The following is a 22140-nucleotide window of genomic DNA, read 5'->3' on the forward strand; positions in this document are numbered from 1 at the left end:
ATATAGAACAAAATTTTTATTTCACTGATCATCAACATTTGATTTTTCCTTACACTATCATATTAAAACGGATTTATATTTTAAAATTATTTAATATAAAAATAAAATATAAAAAAATAGAGTTTTTCCCTTCTTTTTTTTATTTTCCTTTTTCCAAACAAAATCCTTAAGCCAAACAATCTACAATATTACCATTCTAGAACCACAATATTCACACAAACATCTTTTAATTGTTACTCTTTTATATTTTTAATTGTTCTAGTCATATTTTAATCGACTTTTTAGTTTTTTCTTACTATTGGAAATTAGGAATTTGAATTTTTGGATTTAAAACAATATTTATTTACTTAATATTTACCATACAACTTTAAGGTCATCTTAATTACAAGAATAATGACTATATAACTTTTTTTTTGTGTATTAAAAATGGTGTTTGAATCCCTTTGAACACTCTACTAATTTATCAAAATAAATTACTTTTTTTTTCATTGTCTTTGAAAACAGTCCATCATGAACCCAATTATATATATCAAAGCAAAATATCAATGAGCCTTGTTGAAAAGTCAAGTCTTCATTGATTTTCATAAAATGATACCATTTTTTTTTTCTTTTGTTGTTATGTTTTAAAGTAATTTATGTGCATTATAATAGATTTTACTTCTTAAATGATAACCCTAATATAGAAAAATCTCTCTCTCTCTCTCTCTCTCTCTCTCTCTCTCTCTCTCTCTCTCTCTCTCTCTCTCTCTCTCTCTCTCTCTCTCGTACACACACACACATGCATCTTTACAAAAAGAGGTAATGTATGTTTATTAAACTTAAACTTTTAGGTAAAGTGATTTCTATGTTGGTATTAGAGCCAATTTTTGGGAGGTCTTGGGTTTTATTCTTGTTGCCTGTACTTATTTTATGGTATGTTTAAAAAAATTATCATATTCCTTATAATGAGTGTTATTTATCGTGTGTTTATCTCTGCGAGCTGTAAGTGCAGAGGGAGTGTTAAAGTTTGATAATTGATATACATTGTTAGCTCACAACTTGATAACTTAAACTTTTAGGTAAAGTGAGTTTAAAAGCTAGTCATAACAAAGGGATGCTTTTGTCATTATCTTCAAATATCAAGTTTGTTGATATCGTTGTTTAAAAATCAATGAAAAATAACGCTTTTCGTTAACTTTATGGAGTTCCAGTGTTTTTGGTTTTTTGTCGTATCTCACATGTTTTAAATTTAGCATACTATGATCGCAACTAGTATTCTTCGACACAAAAAGAAACGATATAATTAATGCTGTATATAAATGCATCTAGGTTTATAATAATTTTAAATAATTACATATTTAAAAAGTATTTAATGTCGGATTTATGTTGGTTTCCCCTAAAAATTTATCATAATTACGCTAATGGACTTTTCAATTAATTCCAGTTATTGATATTAATATATAAACAAAATGACTCTTATACCCTTATTATTTTTAGTAAAGTTGAAAATTTTGATAAAAAAATATTTGACTTTTACAAAAGTACGATCACACGATATGTTAGTTTACAAGTTTTCAGGTTTATGGAATAGCATTTTACGTTAATTTATTAATCTTAATTTAAACTTTCAATTATGATAAATAAAATTAATATTTTAACCAAAAATAATTTAATGTTATTGGAGATGAATACAAAATAACACAAATTAAAGAAAAATATTTTATTATGACTAAATGCTAAACTTAACGGGGTGTCAGAGTGTTTTTTCTAAATAAAAGAGCATCAACGTAATTATAATAGAATTTAGGCAGCTATAGCTTACATTTTATGTGCCGTTATTTTGACTATTTCAAAAAAATAATTATCACAGTGTACTAAATTCTGCTATCATTTCAAAGAGGCTCATCATTAATGCAAAATGACTCATTTCACTGATGAAAATTAATATGATATTATCACGGTGATCGACCTACTTAAAATTCGCCAAACAATATTATAAATTTAAATATGCTTGATTAATTAAATCAAAATGTGTGGAAATAAATGATGAGAGCATCTCAGCCGTCCATTATTGTGGGGCCAGGTGAAACATGTATGAACCGCATGGTAGTAAAAGGAGGGAAGAAACGGCCATGAAAAACAGTGCTTTCACGTGTTCATTTTTTATCCCAAAACGGTAAAAGCAAAAACAAAAAATGAAAATAGTAAAAAAAGAAAAGAAAAATAAACAACAAAAACCATTCTCTCCTTCTCTGCTTCCCAACAAGATTTGCAGAGAGCTTTCAACAGATCTGTTGTTGACCACGGAGACAGAGAGAGAGGGAGAGAGGGAGATTGGGAGAAATGGATTCAGCTCAGCCGACGGACACCGTCATGGAGGACGCGGGGGCGCCGGCGCAGCCGGGGAATCCGCCGCCGTCTCAGCAGGGCCATCCGCCTCAGGCGGCGCAGGCCGCCGGGATGGAGAATATTCCGGCAAGCATGAGCCACGGCGGCCGATTCATCCAGTACAACATCTTCGGGAACATTTTCGAGGTTACCGTCAAGTACAAGCCCCCTATCATGCCCATCGGCAAAGGCGCGTACGGAATAGTTTGGTACTCTCTCATCTCCTTAATATCTTTTTCTTTATCTCTTTCCGTTCCTTTTCTTTTTAACTTCTTTGATGGTTTATAGTTCAGCTTTGCACTCAGAGGCGACGGAGCACGAAGCAGTAAATTCTTCTTTTTCTTCATCTTCTTCTTTTGATAAATCTTTTTGGTGATTTATAGTTCGGCTTTGAATTCGGAGACGAATGAGAACGTAGCAATAAAGAAGATTGCGAATGCATTCGATAATAAGATCGACGCCAAGAGGACTCTTCGGGAGATAAAGCTTCTGCGCCATATGGATCACGAAAACGTCAGTGAGTGATAGATAATGTTTTCCATCTTGTTCATTTTTTAGGTATTTTCGAACGAAATTCGAGATTTTTTATTGAATTGGCACTGAATTATTCTATATCTGATTAGCTCGCGTTCAAGTTCCAATCGGACAAAAAGCGCAAGATAATGAAACTTGCAAGAAATAAGGAGGAAAATGGCATAATCATGGTTCATGATACATCGGAATTTTCGTCTTTGCTCTTGGGCAATCCAGAAAAAACTTTTCATTATCAAGATGAACATATTAGCTTGAACACTTTAGTCCACAATGAAAAATCCACGACTTTGCCTGTCAATATAGGCCAAGACTTAATGATACCCATCCCAGGCAAAGCCCATTGCAAGACATTCTCAATATTGGCCTTGTATTATAAACCCAACCCTGCACAATGGACAGCCAATCTGCTGTTCGAACATGGTCCATAAAACTCAAGTTTGAACTTTGATCTTGGGAACATGTCCAAGCATGAATTATAGGTTAGAAGAGAACTTGTGCACCCGCTGGTTTTCCTTCCTTATATGGTAAATAGCCAATTAAATTGCTTTGGAAAATATATGCCAACTTTGTTGCATGCTTCCTTTTTCTCTTTCTCTTTTTTGTATTACATACCAGGTGGTCCCACCACATGGTTGGGCCCAACTCAACATGCGCGCATTATATGTCTCTAAATGAAAGAAAGGAAAAAACCCGCATATACTACATACTAGTTTTTGTGAGTTTTCTATGTTTTAACTTCCAACCAATTTTAAAAGGCAAACTTCACAAGCATTCATTTTTTTGGAAAGAAACAAGAGCAAATACTTTTGATAGAGGTGTCCTTTGAAAAAAAAAAGCTGTATGCTCAAACAATGACATGAAGCACAAGTGCTTATTGTCTGGCGTAGTTTAGATAGGATTACTTGGCGTTGTCTCATTTTGCCTGCTCATGCTACTTGTGAGTTGTGACCGAGAAAGGCATTGTACCAAATTACCGAGTGATGTTGAAATATGAAAACGGAAGCCAGCATTATTTTACCTTGGTAGATATTTTGTACCATGGATTATTTATTGTCTTTGCATAGATAATTTTCATGATAATCTGAAAGCCAATTGTTGCAACTTGCAGCAAGATGCCTTTTATTTTGTTTTATATGGTATGCCACCAGAATATTATGATATGTCTTATAGGCCTTGATATTAGTTCATCTGAAGGAAAAAAAACTTTTGAGGACACATACACCGATATTATAACCTGATGTAACTTTCTCCTCAACTGATGTTGCTTGCATCAATTTGCAGGTTGTTGCTATTAGAGATATAATACCACCTCCTCAGAGGCAGTCATTTAATGATGTTTATATTGCATACGAGCTAATGGACACAGACCTGCATCAAATAATTCGTTCCAATCAAGCATTATCAGAAGAGCACTGTCAGGTTTAAGTGAACTTTTTTTTTTTGGTTGGATTTGGTGTAGTACATTCACCATTAAAACTGTTTTTAGTTGCATTATTAGAGTTCTTATGTACTTGACCAATCTGAATTGTGACCATACACACACACATTGATATGTGTGTGGGTGTGTAATTATGAATAAGCTTTTCATCGAGAGGGAAAAATGGCTTAAGTCTAAGTGCGTTGACATACATAAAACTTTATCTTGGCCTTCTGGGATTGGCTGTACCATCATAATTGTTTCTTGCTACATTTATCATTAGTTAAATCCAATAACATCTCTGTTTTTCCCTGTTAATTATGTGTAGTACATTCACCATTAAAACTGTTTTTAGTTACATTATTAGAGTTCTCATATACTTGATCAATCTGAATTGTGACCGCACACACACATTGATATGTGTGTATGTGCAATTATGAATAAGCTTTTCATTGAGAGGGAAAAATGGCTTAAGTCTAAGTGTATTGACATAGATAAAACTTTATCTTGGCCTTTTGAGATTGGCTGTACTACCATAATTGTTTCTTGCTACATTTATCGTTAGTTAAATCCAATAAGATATCTGTTTTTCCCTGTTACTTATTCTAATTGCATCTATTTTGACCTTTTTTTCATCCTCGTACTTTTTGTATTCTTCACCACATCACTCTTTGTTGGTTTGATCATTTTTCTTATTGTGCATGAAGAGAAACAGATGTGAAAACAAAAGATCACCATCCTACTGCAGTCTATCTGTAGTTTAAAAAATTCTAAATTTTTGCTGGTGTGTTGATTGGTACTGATCTGGAAGTCATTAGAACTGCATTATATTTTTTTTTTGGCAGTGTGTTGCTTTGTATTGCTCAGGTTAGAAGATGTTTTACTCTAAAATTTCATAGTTCTTGGAATCCTTTTATAGGATTCTTTAATAAGGTAGGTGGGGCAATGTTTCATACATGTGATGGGACAATATTAAAGAGGATTAAAAGCAAACGCATCTGCTGGTTTGGGTTCTGGGGGAGGCTTGGGGTGAAGACTTTTATGCAGACAAGCACGACTTAATTTGTCCCCTCCTCTAAAAAGCACCCTCCCACGCTTTTCTCCCTTCTCCCAACCTCACTCTCTCATTCTCTCTCTCTCTCTCTCTCTCCTGAATTCTCTAAAGTGAGAAACTACAGAACAATTCTCTGCAAATTGCTCATGGATAATCAGGAACCCAGTGTCTGAGAAATCAAACCCAGAAACAGAAGGATCATGGTTAATTACCTCTGCTTCACGACTCATCCTTATGTTAATTTGCTTTTTTTGTTTATTATTTTTCTGTTTTCAATTGGCTTCTGAGGTTTGTGAAAAAATTGAATTGATTGTGGAGCGGGAGGCCCAGAGGATAAGGAAGAAGACAGAAAGTGGCCGCCATGGCTGGGACTATGAAATTCTATTATTTTTTTATAACCTAATTTAATTTAATTTAATTTAATAAAATGACTATATAAGTCGTTGACTAACTTGCATTTGATCTTTCTTTTCGGTAGCTTAAGCAACTTTCATGATATTGAATAGTTCGATTTATGGTATCTTTTTATCCTGATTATTCAAGTTTCTTGCTTGTCTAACCAAGATGCCTTTTTTAATTATATTACCTTTATCTTTTTAAAAATAAAAATAATTGAAATTACAATAAAATAAAATTAAAAATATAAGGTTTCAAAATTAAAATTCAAAAATTTTATTATAAAATTCTAAAAAATCTATAAAGATATGCTAAAAAAAGATTCAATTTAATGGAAATCCCCCCATTGTATATGTCATTCATTTTAATTAATATAAATGTATAAATGCTCTTTCTAATGTAATATATATGCACATATATAATAATTATCATAAGATATGGACAATGAGCGTGCATAAAGTACGTCCCTTATTAATTTTTTAAAGTTTTATTTGTATTTTTTTATAACCTAATTTAATTTAATTTAATTTAATTTATATACCTGCAATAGTTACTAAAATGAGTCATGACATGTATAGTTCTGGTGTATATATGTTTGTTGATAGTGCATAAATATTATGTTTTTGTTAATGCATTTATTGTTGGAAAAATTAATTCCAATCAAATGTTATTTGTGTAGAGAACTCTCGATTGTTATTTATTCTGATAACTTTGTTTTGTATGGTTGTGTTTTCTTGGTAAAATGATCATCTATGGCTTTGGTTTTTTGGTCTTATGGCTTTAGGCTTGCTATTGGGCTATTAATAGTCCAATGAAGAAACGAGACAATGACTTTTATGACTTAAAACGAATGCATATTTTGTTGAGCTGTTGGAACATGAAGGCTGAAGTTATTAATTATGAGGAAGCAATTGCAAATGAACTCATGTGCAAAATCTTTTATTGGTTGTTTAAAAATTAATGGATGTTTATTAAGTGCAGATATAACTTAATGCATGTTCATATTAAAATATATAAAAGTTAGTGTACATATTAGCAATGTGAAACATTTTATGAGTCCATAATAATGAATAGGCAAGGAGTAACTATTCACAAATTTCATCATGGGGTTGTCTATTCTTTCATATTACATGTTGAATGAAATAATTAGGAATATATAAGGAATAACTATTCCTGATTCCAACAGTTAAACTATATTTCATCTTATACCAATGAATAGCTATTTTGCCGAACCAAACGAGCCGTAAGGTTAGGGGCTTTCCTTAGAGATTTTAGTTTTGGCCCACTAGGCAACTTCTATTCTAATTTATCCCAAAGACCCAATATTAGTTTACTTCTGCAAAACTCATAACTAACCCATTCCATCACATGTGAGTCTAGACTTCTCCTGGAACCAATGTATTTTTACTTTGCTTATTCCTCCTCCCCCCCCCCCCTTTAAACACACACACACACACACACACGCACACACACAAACAAAAAGAAAAAAAAAAAAAGGAAAAAGAAGAAGAAGAAACACATGAGACTTGAATCAAAGACCTCCTGGATCAAGAGGTGAAATACCATGATAAATCATCAAGAATGCCAAAAGCTTTAGCTTATAGTGCCCAACAAAATATATCAATTCAAGTTATCGAACAAGATCTTTTTATTTTTAGCGTCATGTTGACTCAATTTTTTAGTAGGAGAGAGCACAAAGATATATAGTCATGGACAGCATTCAATGATTTACAATTGCATTTATCTCTTTTTTATTTTAATAAATGTTGCACATTTACAGAAAAAAATTCTTGTCTTCTATTAAGTGGAGAAAAAAAATAGTAGTGCAAGAAGGAAAAACATTTTCAGGGAGCTCATTATAAGTCCACCATTTTGGGTTTTGTGGATTGCTGCTGCTGTTATGTACTGCAAATCCTGTTTTAACTAGAGCTTAGCACCTAGCAGCATTTTCTTCACGAAGTCATAATAGACAGCAATCTTGTTGCATGGTTCTTCCATTCAACCATAGGGGGTTGCATGTAGAAAATGTTGTGAAATTCTCTGGTGAAATAGGGACTCTCTATTTGTTTAGAATGAACATGCATTTTGGAAAATGGACAATGTAATAGCATTTAATGTATTGAGATAACCGTATATAACCTGTGAAATTGATATTGCAAAATTATATTTGAGTAACCTAAGTGGAAATGGAAACTGATGGGAAACCTAGTCTCTTGCCATTGTTATTTGAATGAAATTTTTGAAAAAATAGTCCCAAAAATTTGAGGCCTGTTGATAATTTATTAGTGTTTAACTCATTTGAGGGATTTATTTGAGGTGGTATATCAAGGGTTCTGGGACATAGTTGAATTCTGTGCAAATATCTTCATTGCTGGTATTATGTATCATATCCATGTAGTTGACAGGTGTACCTGAGATGAATTTTTTGAAAAATTAGTCCCAAAAATTTGAGGCCTGTTGATAATTTATTAGTGTTTAACTCATTTGAGGGATTTATTTGAGGTGGTATATCAAGGGTTCTGGGACATAGTTGAATTCTGTGCAAATATCTCCACTGCTGGTATTATGTATCATATCCATGTAGTTGACAGGTGTACCTGAGAACTATATATTGACTGGTAATTACTGCTTGCACGAAGTTGCAGTCTAGGTATCTAACATCATGTCATGCCCTGGCTCCTGTCCTTGAAATGGGAGGTGTTGTGGGTGTTTGTATTTCTGATTTTTGCTTGTTCAAGCCAGATACTTTTATTTTCCTTGCTAGTTTAGCTTTCTTATATTTTCTTTTACTCACTTATCTTATTGTTTTGTGCCATATCAAGTAACCTGCTGATCAAATTAACTTCTTTGTTGTTCTTTTGCAGTACTTTCTGTATCAGATCCTCCGGGGGTTGAAATACATACATTCTGCCAATGTTCTGCACAGGGATTTAAAGCCGAGCAATCTCCTCTTAAATGCAAATTGTGACTTAAAAATATGTGATTTTGGGTTAGCTCGTGTTACCTCGGAAACTGATTTCATGACAGAATATGTGGTTACAAGATGGTATCGGGCACCTGAACTGTTATTAAACTCTTCAGACTACACTGCAGCCATAGATGTATGGTCGGTAGGTTGCATTTTCATGGAATTGATGGACCGAAAGCCTTTATTTCCTGGCAAAGATCATGTGAACCAGCTGCGTTTGCTTATGGAGGTGATTTATTGTCAATTTTGTATTCTTTTTCTGGGAAATTATTTATCTGACACTTGATTATTGTTTTGTTGTCATTTTTCTTATTTTTGAGTATTTTGGTTTTTAATGACTTTAATTCCTTCTTGGATTTTCTGATCTTGAGTGAACCAAAAGTGTGAAGAGTATGCTGCTACTTGTGGCACTGAATGTATTATTATTGTATAACTGAAAATTTGTAAAGGTACATGCTTGAAGTGCATAACTGTTGTATATAAAAAATTCAGGCCAAACAATATGTATTTTTTATAGTAAATTGGAGGCATTTTCTTTTGCGGAGGATGCTGTTTGTCTGGAGAGACTGTTCTGTGACAGGGAGATTGTTGATACCTTCAAAAAATGGAATGGGGATAATATTCTAGGATCAGATGGGTTTACAATGGGTTTCTTTTGGGAGAACTGGGACGTTGGGAAAATGATGTGTTGAAGGCTTTGTGGATTTTTTATGCAATTGGTGAGTTTGTTGAAGCTTGAATGTTACTTTTTTGTCCTTAAGTTCTAAGAAAAGTGGAGCCATAAATATTTCAGGCATATTGGTCTTATTAGGTGCATGTATGAATTTATTCCCAGTGTTGGCTTAGCCATAATTATCATTGACTTCAGGCATATTGGTTCTATTAGCCATTAGGTGCATATAAACTTATTGCCAATGTTGGCTTGTGATTGAACCTCATCCCTCTCACCATCTTTTGGTGTGCTTGGAAAGAAAGAAATAAGAGAGTCTTCAAAGATACAACTACTCTGCTTCATATTTGCAAAGAGAAGTGGATTGCTGTTGTTTCCCAGCTGGCTTAGTGGGCAAATTGCTAATGATCTTAATGTAATCCTCAATGTTTGCGACACTCTACAGAGTGGTTGATGTTTTGTACGACAGGATGGCATCCCCTTGATCCCTAGCTTGCGATTGAAATGTTTGTGGGGAGTGGGGGCTTATCAAAATGTTTTTGTAAGATGGAGAAAAGTTCATGATGCTGTTGGAGGGTTGTCCACATGTCCCTAAATGATAGGGAGGCAGAGGAACTCTCTTCTTTGTTAGCTCTGTTGGAGCCTGGAGGGTTGTGATCTGTCAAGTGAGAGCGATGTCGGGTTTGGATTTTGGATTCCTCAGGAGTCTACTCTTCTAAATTTTTTTTTAAACATTTGACCAGATCCTTTAAGTCCTTACCCTTTCATTGTTTTATCTCTATAGCTAAAGTTCCTTTGATGATAAAGGCTTTTACTTGGTTGGTTGACTTAATACCAACATTCTGTTGCAGTGTAGGAGGCCTTTAAAGGCATTAGCTCAGATGTTTGTTTCTTGTGTTTTGATAGCTCAGAATCTGTGTTGTATCTATTTTTTGCATCGCTCTTTCTTTTGGGGGATATGGAATAAGTTCTTTGCTGTGTTTGGGGAGAAATGGGGTTTGCCTGGTTTCGGTGGAGGATCTATTACATATCTCTTTTACAGGATTTGGGAAGAGTGGAGTTGGTTTGATATAGTGGACTTGTGGAATCTCTGCTGTTTTATGGGGAATTTGGATGGAAAGAAATGCTTGTATCTTCTCAGGGAATAGGAATTCTGGCACTTTGCTTTGGGAAAGGATTCAGTACTTAGTTTCTCTCTAGTCTGTTGCAGCTGGCTGTTTTAAAGGGATGTCTTTCTCGGCAAACCTTCAGAGAGTTTGGAAGGTGGTTTTATTTTGATTGTTTTCTAGTTTTTTGAGTTTTTTCTTTTCACTGCAGATACTGGGTATCTTATTCTCGTCTTTGTACATTCTTTCCTCTGTGATGAATATGTCTTCTTTTTCTATCAAAAAATAGGGGAAAGGGTGATCTGTTAGCTGGACAGAGAGGCTCATGCCCATGTCTGGCAGGACTTTCTTCTTTATGTCATGGAAGGGAATTGAGGATGAGTCTTGGGGTTTTGATGGATATTTGAGTTAAGAGCTGTATTTCCCTCCCATTTTCATGACTCTCTTTTGTAGAAAAAGAGAATTTGTTAAGAAAGAGAGACTAAGTGGTCCTAAAAGAACGAAACCGACGCATGCATGCACACAACAGATAAGTAAGCAGAGAAAATAGAAGATGTTAAAGTCAACAAATGTCATCCAATCCTGCTAAAAATCTAAGTGCGTGCTAGACCTTTCAAGCGACTAGAGGAGAAAGTCCATGATAATGAGGAAACTGGTTCTGTCCTGGTTCTGTTGCATAGGCAGAGAATGACCATTAAAAATGCAGCAATATTTTCTAGCCATATGCCAAAAAAACAATGCAAAGACAGAACAATGCCACTACCTGCTAGCATTCTTGACCCTCCGGAAACATCTAAAAGGAATAAGCAGGAAAGCCTCCAATGATCCCAGGCACACCAATCTCTAGAGCAGTGCAAGATGAGATTTGGTTAGTGATAACTGGGAGTCCTATTGGTTGCTTTCACTCTAGAAAAGTTCTTGGGCCAAGAGGATATGTGATCTCCTTTTTTGTTCATTTTAGTGATGAAGGTGTTAGCAAAAGAGTTGTTGGGTTTTAAAGATGCATGGGGAAATGAGGAGATTGTAGTCTCACATTTATTTTTGTTGCTGACACAATTACTTTCTCTTGGTACGTGGTCAGCAGATTTGGAATCTGAGGTGTCCTTAGCTTTTACGTGCTGTCTCAATTTAAGATGAATCTTGAGATGACCGAACCAATGCCTTCGGGAAAAAGGGTTGATGACAGACTGTTGGCTAGCATTTTGGGTTGTGGTAAGGGGTAGCATCCTGTGTCTGATTTGGGTTTCCCTTAGAATCGAGTTCAAGGGTAAAATTTTATGGGCTAAATATCGTGGAGAGTTTTAAAAGGAAGGCTGGATGGAAAAGGAACTGTTGTACCAAGGAGGAGATTGACAGTTGAAGATAGTTTAATATCATTTTCTGATCTTCTTTTATTTTCTATTATTTTTTTGAGGAGTAGGGATTAAACGACCTGTAAACCTGGGAGGCTTTGGCATCAAATCTTCCTTTCATTTAAAAATAAAAAAAAGGGTCTTTGGCCCCCTTTGGTAAATGAATGTTGGTAGTTTATGGTGGAGAGGGACAATCTTTGACAAACATCTGTTGTATCCAAGTATGAGCTGGATAACAATGGTCGGGTTACAAAGAATAGAAGTGAATTTTATAGGGACGTTTGGTTCATGGAATAAAAAATATTCCCATGGAATGATATTCCTAGGAATCCTATTCTTGAAGAATGGGATGCCAGCCCCGTGGAAATATATATATATTTTCTACGTCACGTTATAAGATTTCAAGAATGTACACAAGATGCCCACTTCACTGTTGGTTTTGGCAGGCATTTAAAAAATATAGCCGTTATACCCTTGAATGAATAATATATTAAGAATAATCATATCTTAAGCCCAAAAAACCTATTAAAAATATGTACCAAATTAAACCCATGTCTTAAAAATTCCAATTATCTTAAGTAAAAATATTAATACATAATAATCCAATTAACCAAAATAGTGGAGGACAACATGGTCTCAAAGTTTTAACTATTATGTTATATTAATATTAATAGTGGTATTTTTGTTTTTTTCTTCATTTTTTTGTTGCTATAGTAATTCCTTGTTAAATATAATAATATGTATAATACTATATTATAGAGATAATAATGTTGGCAAAATTAGTGAGGGCAATTTAGTCCAAAAAATAAGATTCTCATTGGAACAAGATTCTCATGGAACTTGCCAATGATAGAGCATGGGATTCCATCTTTTATGGGAATCCTTTGTTCCCAAGGAATTTGTTATTCTCGCCATGTCAAGTTCTAGCTTCAAAACAAACAGGGGAGTGGGATGTCATAGACATCACATTCTCAGGAATGTTAAAAGATGCCATGAACGAAATGCCCCCTAAAGGGGTGGGTGTCTTGAAGTAGATTAGAAAAAGATGGAAAAACTTCCTATTGTATGTATAATTGGAAGTGGGAAATGATACTCTTATCTTGTTCTAGCATGCCAAGTGTTTCCTGAAGCTCTCTTTGGAAGATTGTGGTTGGACCTTTCTTGTTGGCAAGAGGTAAATCTGCATTAGTGGGTTCACATTTGTGCCTTTTGATGAAAATGTAGCCTTGGATTTGAATTTTTGTGAGTCATGTGCATGACTAAGAGAATTTCTCAACTTCCACTGGTGGATTCAGCTAAATGGAACTCAATAAAAGCGACTAATTTAATGTTAAATCCTGTAACTGAGCATTGATGAAGATGGTGTGATGGATGGTTGGGTTTGACTTCTTTTGGAAGAGTTCGGTTCCAGCGAGAGTTGTTTCTCTGCTTGGGAAGCTGCAGGGAGGGGGGGGGGTTGATTTATATTTATTTATTTATTTTGATAATTGCTAATCTCTAGAAAATAGAGAAAAATAATGGTGAAATGGATGTTATCTTCTCTAAAACTGCGGCTGAAAAGGTGCATTAGCTTCGTGTGAGAAAAAAAAGGAGCATTATCTCTTATTACAGTGCCCTTTGACTAAGCAGTTGTTTGTTTTGGTTTGCTCAATTGCATTTTATTGGTGGTGTTTAATGGAATGAATTTTGGTTTGGAGAGGTGCTTATACCTTGTCAAGGAGGAAACATATATTTTTTTGGGGGATTGAAAAAAAAAGATTTCATTGAAGAAGAGAGTGTGTGCAAGGAGCATAAAATATTCTCCTCAAAGATAAAACATTCTCCTTTGGGGGAAGGATAAAAAAGAAGAAAAAATTACGATCAAACTAACACAGCCACCCGGTTTCACTGCAAATCCAAAAAGCACACCCCTTTAAAACAACCAGTTGCTACAGCCTAAAGTGAAGCCAAGTAATGAATTATGTCACAAAGCATTGAACACTCTAACATCTTCCCTGCAAAGATAGGAGCATTCTGTTCCAACCAAACTCTCTGACAAAATCCACACCTCCAAAAAGCTGAAACATCTCCACTTCTCCCAAATCTTTCATAGAAAATTGTTAAAAAATCGTCCACTAATTCCGGATAACTCTCCAAAATAACTGAACAACTTTTTCCAAATAGCTTAGAGAAATAAGAATGAAAAAAAAAGATATGCAGATTCTGAACTTAGAAGGCCTCCTCCTCACCAAAAGATATAATTCTATAAAGAATCACCAACCAAATAAAACCTTTTATCTTAGAGGGAACTTTGGCTTTCCAAATACTAAGATGAAGTGGAAAGCTCAAAAAATATTTACAAGAGTAATCCTCCTTATGAATCTAGAACATACTGTTAATGGTTATTTAGTCATTTAGCATTATTATTATGTGTTAGAGTTTGGTTAGTAATAAGTGTGAGTTAGTGAGAGTATTATGGTCATTCCTAATATTATAAATAGAAGGAAAGACATATCATTGAGTTTAAGTCTTCCATTTTACCCAGTTATCCAACATGGTATTAGAGCATGATTTTGAAATCTAAACCCTAGTTGTTACCACCATCTCCAGGCAGTGTCCCACGCGCTCTCACTCGCCTGTCGAAGGCTGCCAGGACCAACCCCACGCACCGGCATGTGAAGCTATTTTCAGGCATGGTTTGGGACCTGAAATCATCCTGTAGTGATCCAATCCCTCTATTAACATGTTATTCGAGATTTATTGATGTTTTTTGCACAATGATCTCTCCTTTTTTAATTGCTCATGTGCGGCACCCAAGGAATGGTTGTTTGATGCTTCTTGAAGCTGTTTATCAATGGTTATTGAGTTTATTGGGTCTGAAACAGTGGGATTTCTTTTGTTTTTTGATTCAGTGTTCTAATTCCTTCCATATATCAAAACATCAAGCTTGTTGGGCATGTGTTTTGCTCAAAGATCCAATCTTTGTTGTGGCCATGCACTCATGGTAATTTGTTAGTTGTTGTTCGGTGTTAGTAGCAGTTATTGGTGACTTTCTTGGAGCAGTGGCAGTGCTCATAATGATGGGGATTTACATGCACCTCGAGTATCTTTCGCGGATATTGTGACACGTGGACGACCACCTGAAGTCCACCATTGGATGTGAACTCTATTTGCAGAAATTGAAGCTTCTCTTGGAAGCTAGCTTGGAAAGAGGGTGACAACTTGCAAGTCAAAGAGTCTTGGTTTTTCAAGAAGCATGACAACTTGCAAGTCAAAGAGTTGTTTTTTCAATAAGCATTTATTTCATTTCAAGTTCCTAGACTCCACTATCATAATTATTCTAGTTCCTAGGCACCTATTTCCTATGACAAACTATTTCCTAGGAACCTCATTGCTTATGTTTTAAGTTTTTTATTTTACTTTTATGTTTTATTTAATCTCTTAAGAAGCCATGTGCAAGTCATGTGCATGCTCATGTAAGGCTATAAATATGTTATCACTTGTATTGTAAAAGGGATCTTTGCATTATCAATTAAAAAGGAAGCCTTTGCTTAAATTTGTGAATCTTGTTTCTCTCCTTGTGAGTGAGTAGTGTGAGGCTATGTTCCATCTCCTCGGAGATTGGGTGGTGAGAGACCATGATGACATCGACGTCATCATCAACACTACATGCCCACTCCTCTTTCATGGCTCATAGCCACAACCTTCCTCAAGTTTCATTCTTGTCCCAAGATTCCTAAGGATCAACAAGCTTGTTTGTGATGCAATCGAGTACTCGTGTGTCTTGGTGTTTGTCATTCCGAACCTTTTGGTAAGTTTATTGCAATTCCTTTTTTGTGATCATCTAAAACAGCCCTTAAAGGTACCTTGTAAGCCTTGAAACTCTACCCGAATCCTTGATTGAAAAACCTTGCTCATTCTATTTGAATCTTCCTAGATTTTCAACATGAACATGCTTGCTAGTATCATGCTTAGGGATATTTGATTTGTACGTTAGGACTTGTAATCTAAGACTTCCAATATAACATATTTTAAAATGAACTTGATTACTTGAATGAAATGATCAACTAAGGACATTTAAACAAAATCATATACGTTTTCAAAATCTCAACAACTTGTGATCATTAGAATATGTTTGTGATGTTCATTCTTGGTTAATTCAATTCTTTCCATAGATTGTGATATTGTGTGTGTGCTACAAAGAGGGTCAATCGTAGGACGAGGGCTACTTAGAACCATCCTACATCATATTAGTATCATAGCCTAGGTTAGGTTCACATTTGACACTACTTTGTGTGACCAAACACCATTTTAAATGGCTGCCCTAGTGCTGGCCGAATCCTTCCCCAACCCCTAGGATGTCTACTCGAGCCGGGGATCCTTACCTGGGTCGTAGGACTGATGTTGAGAGAGATGCCTCAATAGATGAGCTTCAAGATCAAGTCCATGACTTGAATCAAGAGCTAGTTGATCCCTGACAAAGACTAGATAGGTTGGAAGTCCAACTAGTCCATAATCCACCCCAAGACAATTTAGAGCTGCCCCTTGAGCGAAGCAATGATGACGAACAGCCTAGAGAGCAACCTATGCCTCCTAGAGAAAGACCTCCTCTTCCTCCACAAAGGCGAGTGAATTGCCAAGATGACTTTATTAGGAGATCCCTATGTCATGAGCCTTATGCCCAACATTGGGGTGATGAAGACTATGACGTTGATGACTTTCAAGGTAGGAGACATTACCGTAAGGACCATCGTGATCCTTATGAGGATGTGATGAGGCAAGTGAAGATAGAGGGCCCCACCTATGATGGATAGATGGACCCAAGATTGGTTGATTGAGATGGATTCCTATTTTGACTGGTATAGGATGACTGGCCCTCATCAGGTTAAGTTTGCAAAAATGAGGTTGACGGGGCAAGCCAAGCTCCATTGGTTGAGGTAGCATGACCGTGTCAGAATACATTGGGACCTAATGAAGGATAGGTTGAGAGGCAAGAGGTGAGGATAGATCATAGGCTCATTGAGCATTGGAACCTAATGAAGGTTAGGTTGAGGGAGAAGTATGTACCTCTTATAGAGAGCACCTTATGGATCAACTCTATAGTTTGCGTCAGGGTAGCATGATCGTGTCATAATACATGAATCAATTTGATGAGTTGTTGTAAGATGTGATGCCTATGTGACTGTTAATCAGCAGATCTCCCAATTTCGCATAAGATTAAAGCCTGAACTGAGGAGAGAACTTTTTCTCCATCACATTGAGTCCCTTGAACAAGCCTATAATTTAGCTCATGATTTTGAGCAAATGAATGAAGGGCCCATGGGAAAATGGTTTGGTGCCTCTTCAAATGAGCCATACTCTCGAAAGGTATAGAGTTATGACAAGTCTCGACTAGCGCAATGAGGTCAAGTCACCTCCTGAGGGAGCAATCCCACAGTCTAGTAGCCCATGGACAAGGGAAAAGTACATGACTGGATCCTCTCGCCAAAGTTCTAGTAATGCAGTGTGTTTCAGGTGCCATAAGCAAGGACACTTTGCCAAACAATGTCCCACCAGGAACTTGGCACTTGATAGGGAAGATGGTGAGGACGAGCCTGAGGAGGATCAGGTATATGTTCCTTAAGTTGTACCTAGTGAGGATGAGTTGTCAAGTGAGCCTGATGAGAGTGCCCAGTTAAGTGTGATGAGACGCATTATGATCATTCCCAAGGATCAGGAGGACTGGCGTCGCACTTCTATTTTCCATACTTATATCAAGTGTGGGAGTAAAAGTTGCAAGATGATCATAGATGGTGGTAGCTGTATGAATGTTCGTCTAAATTGGCAGCTGAGAAGTTGAGATTGAAAGTTGAGCCACACTCACAACCATATAAGGTAGCTTGGGTTGATGCAACTACTATGCCCATGAGCCATGGATGCCTAGTTCCCATTAAAATTGGTGATTATGAGGACAAGATTTGGTGTGTTGTCCTTCCCATGGACGTTACCCTTATTTTGTTAGGACGACCTTGGTTGTATGATTTGGATGTCCCACATAATGGGCATGCCAACAGTTATTCCTTTAGGTGTAATGGCAAGAGAACTGTTTTGAGTACACTAGAGCCGAAAGGTGAGAAAAAGAAGAAGGAAAAGACAAAAACTAGTGGAAAATCATTAAATATCATGAGTAAAAAGCAATTTGAGTAGGAGAGTCAAGATACACAGGTAGTGTATGTGGTTGTTACTAGGGAGATTGAGGCCTCCCTTCTTGAGCATGAAACACCACTGGAAGCATCACCCATACTTTTCGAGTTTGAGAATGTATCTTTGAGCCACCTAGTGAGTTACCTCCCATGAAAGACATTCAACATGTCATTGACCTTGTTTCTAGTTCATATCTGCCTAATTTACCACATTATAGAATGAACCCGAGAGAACATGAGGAGTTGGTAAAACAAGTGAATGAACTGAGGGAAAAGGGGTTTATTCAGGATAGCATGAGTCTATGTGCTGGCCTTGCTCTCCTCACTCCCAAGAAAGATGACACTTGGAGGATGTGCTTCGATAGTAGAGCAATCAACAAGATCACCGTCAAGTATAGGTTTCCCATTCATAGACTAGATGACATGCTTGATCAAATGGTAGGATCCAAGATATTTTCTAAGATAGACCTTAAAAGTGGATACCATCAGATTAGGATTAGACAGGGAGATGAGTGGAAAACTACCTTAAAGAGGAAGGATGGGTTATATGAGTGGTTAGTCGTGCCATTTGGGCTAACTAACACACCCAGCACTTTCATGAGAGTTATGACTTAGGTATTAAGGCCTTTCATTGGACGCTTCCTTGTAGTCTACTTTGATGATATATTGATCTATAGCCAGACTAGGAAGGAGCACCTTGTCCATTTGAGGAGAGTGTTTGAGGTTTTGAGGGAGTAGAAGTTGTATGCCAATTTAAAGAAGTGTACTTTAATGACTACACACGTCATCTTCCTTGGTTTTGTTGTGTATGAGCATGGTGTTTCTGTTGACCCTGATAAGGTCAAAGCCATTAGAGATTGGCCTACTCCCTGGAACATACATGATGCGAGGAGTTTTCATGGGTTCGCCACATTCTACAGAAGGTTCATTAGGAACTGAGCACCATCATGGCCCCCATTACAAACTTCCTCAAGAAAGGAGAATTTACATGGTCGAAATCTGTGACAAAAGTCTTTTTGGATATAAAAGATTTGATGACTAAGGCACCATTGCTACACCTCCCACATTTTTAGAAATTATTTGAGGTTGCATGTGATGCCTTAGGTGTAGGCGTTGGAGGAGTGCTTAGTCAGGAGGGACACCCCATAGCCTTCTTTAGTGAGAAGTTGACTGAGGCGAAGCAACGGTATTCTACCTATGACAGGGAATTTTATGTTGTAGTACAGTCACTGCGACAGTGGAGATACTACCTTATTCCTCAGGAGTTTGTCTTGTACTCAGACCACCAGGCCCTTAGGTATTTACATACTCAGAAGAAGCTAGGGCATAGACATATGAAATGGGTCGAGTACATACAGAAATACACCTTTGTACTCAAACACCGAGCTGGTGTTGAGAATAAGGCTGCTGATGCTTTGAGCCGAGCTATAGCCACCATACAAACTCTTCAGGTGAAAGTTGTTGGCTTCAATAGCATCAAGCAACAGTACTCTCAATGTAAAGACTTATGTGATATCTTTTTTGATTTGCTACAAGGAGTTCCTAGATCTCACCTAGACTTTGTGATTCATGATGGATTTATTTTTAAAGAAGCTAGACTGTGGATCCCATCCACATCTCGACGTGACCAGCTGATTTGGGAATTACATGCTGGAGGTGCTGCAAGTCACTTTGGTAGAGATAAGACCATAGCTATGATTGAGGATAGGTTCTACTAGCCTAGTATGAAGAGAGATGTTGCTAAGATTATTTCACAATGCCATACTTGTCAAACAGCAAAGGGTAGGAAACAGAACTCAAGATTGTATAACCCTTTGCTCGTGCCACACATCCCATGGCAAGATATCAGTGTGGACATTGTGTTAGGTCTCCCTAGGACTGCCAGGGGAAATGATTTAGTGTCTGTTGTTATGGATAGATTTTCAAAAATGTCATATTTTATTCCATGCAATAAAACACATTGCCACTATATTTCTCAGGGAAGTAGTGAGACTTCATGGTCTTCCCAAAACCATTGTTTCTGATAGGGATGTGAAGTTTGTGAGCTACTTCTGGAAAACCTTATGGGCATTATTAGGTACCAAGCTCAAATTTCCTAGTGCATGTCACCCATAGACTGATGGGTAGACTAAAGTGGTAAATTGGAGTCTTAGGGACCTATTAAGATATTTGGTAGGTGAGAACATCACAACTTGGGATTTATGCCTTCCTATGGTCGAGCTTGCATTCAATAGTTCAATGAATAGGACCACAGGACTTAGCCCATTTTAGGTTGTTACAGGATATAATCCTAGGAAGCTTGTAGATCTCATTCCATTACCACTTGAGTCTAGAGTGAGTGAGCAGGCTGATACATTTGCAAAGCACATACAAGATTCACACTCTCAGATAAGAATGAAAATTAATTTAAGCAATGAGCATTATAAATCTATTGCTGATGTACATCGCAGGTTGCAGGTTTTTTTAGAAGGTGATATGGTTATGGTTCGAATTCGCCCCAAACAGATTTCTTTAGGAAAGGTAAGAAAGTTTCATGCCAAAAAGATGGGACCATTCAAAGTTCTCAAGAAAATAAGTTCTAATATGTTAGATATTCTTGATGATTTTGGTATAAGCAATGTATTTAATGTTGAAGATCTAATGCCTCTTTTGGAAGCTAATTCTTTTGCAAAACCTAGCCCTACTAACCCTGCAAGTGAACCTACTCCATTCATAACTCCAGTTGCACTAGAAAAGCCAAATTTACCTTTACCACCGCCATGAGTCCAATCAAAGAAACTCGAGCAAATTGAAGACATTTTGGATGTTAAAACAACAAACACACAAGCTAGAACGTACCAAAAGTTTCTAGTCAAATGGAAAGGGAAGCTACTATCAGAAAGTAGTTGGATTCTTAAAGATGATGTCCTTCGTCTCAACCCGGAGCTGTATACCGAGTACTTTCAACATAATTCTCGGGAGGAGAATTCTTTTCGGTCGGGGAGAGATGATGGGAACCAACATGCACCTCGAGTATCTTTCGCGGATATTGTGGCACGTGGACAACCACCCGAAGTCCAGCATTGGATGTGAACGGAATTGAAGCTTCTCTTGGAAGCTAGCTTGGAAAGAGGATGACAACTTACAAGTCAAAGAGTCTTGGTTTTTCAAGAAGCATGACAACTTACAAGTCAAAGAGTCTTGTTTTTTCAAGAAGCATTTATTTCATTTTAAGTTCCTAGACTCCACTATCATAATTATTCTAGTTCCTAGGCACCTCTTTCTTATGACAAACTATTTCCTAGGAACCTCATTACCTATGTTTTAAATGTTTTATTTTCCTTTTCAATTGATAGTGCAAAGATCTCTTTTACAATACAAGTGATGACATGTTTATAGCCTTAGATGAGTATGTACATGACTTGCACATGACTTCTTAAGTGATTAAAGAAAATACAAAAGTAAAATAAAACATTTAAAACATAGGTAATGAGGTTCCTAGGAAATAGTTTGTCATAAGAAATAGGTGCCTAGGAACTAAAATAATTATGATAGTGGAGTCTGTCCACAACAACAGACACTAAATCATTTCCCCTAGCAATCCTGGGGAGACCTAACACAATGTCCATACTGATATCCTGCTATGGGATGTGTGGCACGTGCAAAGGGGTATACAATCCTGAGTTCTGTTTCCTACCCTTCACCGTCTGACAAGTACGACATTGTGAAACAATCTTAACAACATCTCTCTTCAGACTAGGCCAGTAGAACCTATCCTCAATCATAGCTATGGTCTTATATTTACCAAAGTGACCTGCAATATCTTCAGCATGTAATTCCCAAATCAGCTGGTCACGTAGAGATGTGGATGAGATCCACAGTTTAGCTTTTCTAAAAATAAATCCATCATGAATCACAAAGTCTAGGTGAGATCTAGGAACTCCCTGTAGCAAATAAAAAAAGATATCACATAAGTCTTTACATTGAGAGTAATGTTGCTTGATGCTATTGAAGCCAACAACTTTCACCTGAATAGTGCGTATGGTGGCTACAACTCGACTCAAAGCATCAGCAGCCTTGTTCTTAACATCAGATTGGTGTTTGAGTACAAAGGTGTATTGCTGTATGTACTCGAT

At 36.5% G+C, this 22140-nt stretch overlaps 1 protein-coding gene across 1 annotated transcript in view; it reads left to right on the forward strand.

Annotated features, from left to right (window-relative positions):
• Positions 1-2176: 2176 nt before the first annotated feature.
• The window catches only part of LOC131150355 (mitogen-activated protein kinase homolog MMK1), a 38155-nt gene continuing 18191 nt past the window's right edge, over positions 2177-22140 (forward strand). The window contains exons 1-4 of the mRNA XM_058101033.1: positions 2177-2576; positions 2751-2880; positions 4183-4320; positions 8633-8965. Coding sequence (XP_057957016.1) covers positions 2323-2576; positions 2751-2880; positions 4183-4320; positions 8633-8965 — 855 coding nt within the window. The 5' untranslated portion in view covers positions 2177-2322. The remainder of the gene's footprint in view (positions 2577-2750; positions 2881-4182; positions 4321-8632; positions 8966-22140) is intronic.

This window comes from Malania oleifera, chromosome 3 (genome assembly GCF_029873635.1).
Source record: "Malania oleifera isolate guangnan ecotype guangnan chromosome 3, ASM2987363v1, whole genome shotgun sequence".
Taxonomy (NCBI): Eukaryota; Viridiplantae; Streptophyta; class Magnoliopsida; order Santalales; family Ximeniaceae; genus Malania; species Malania oleifera.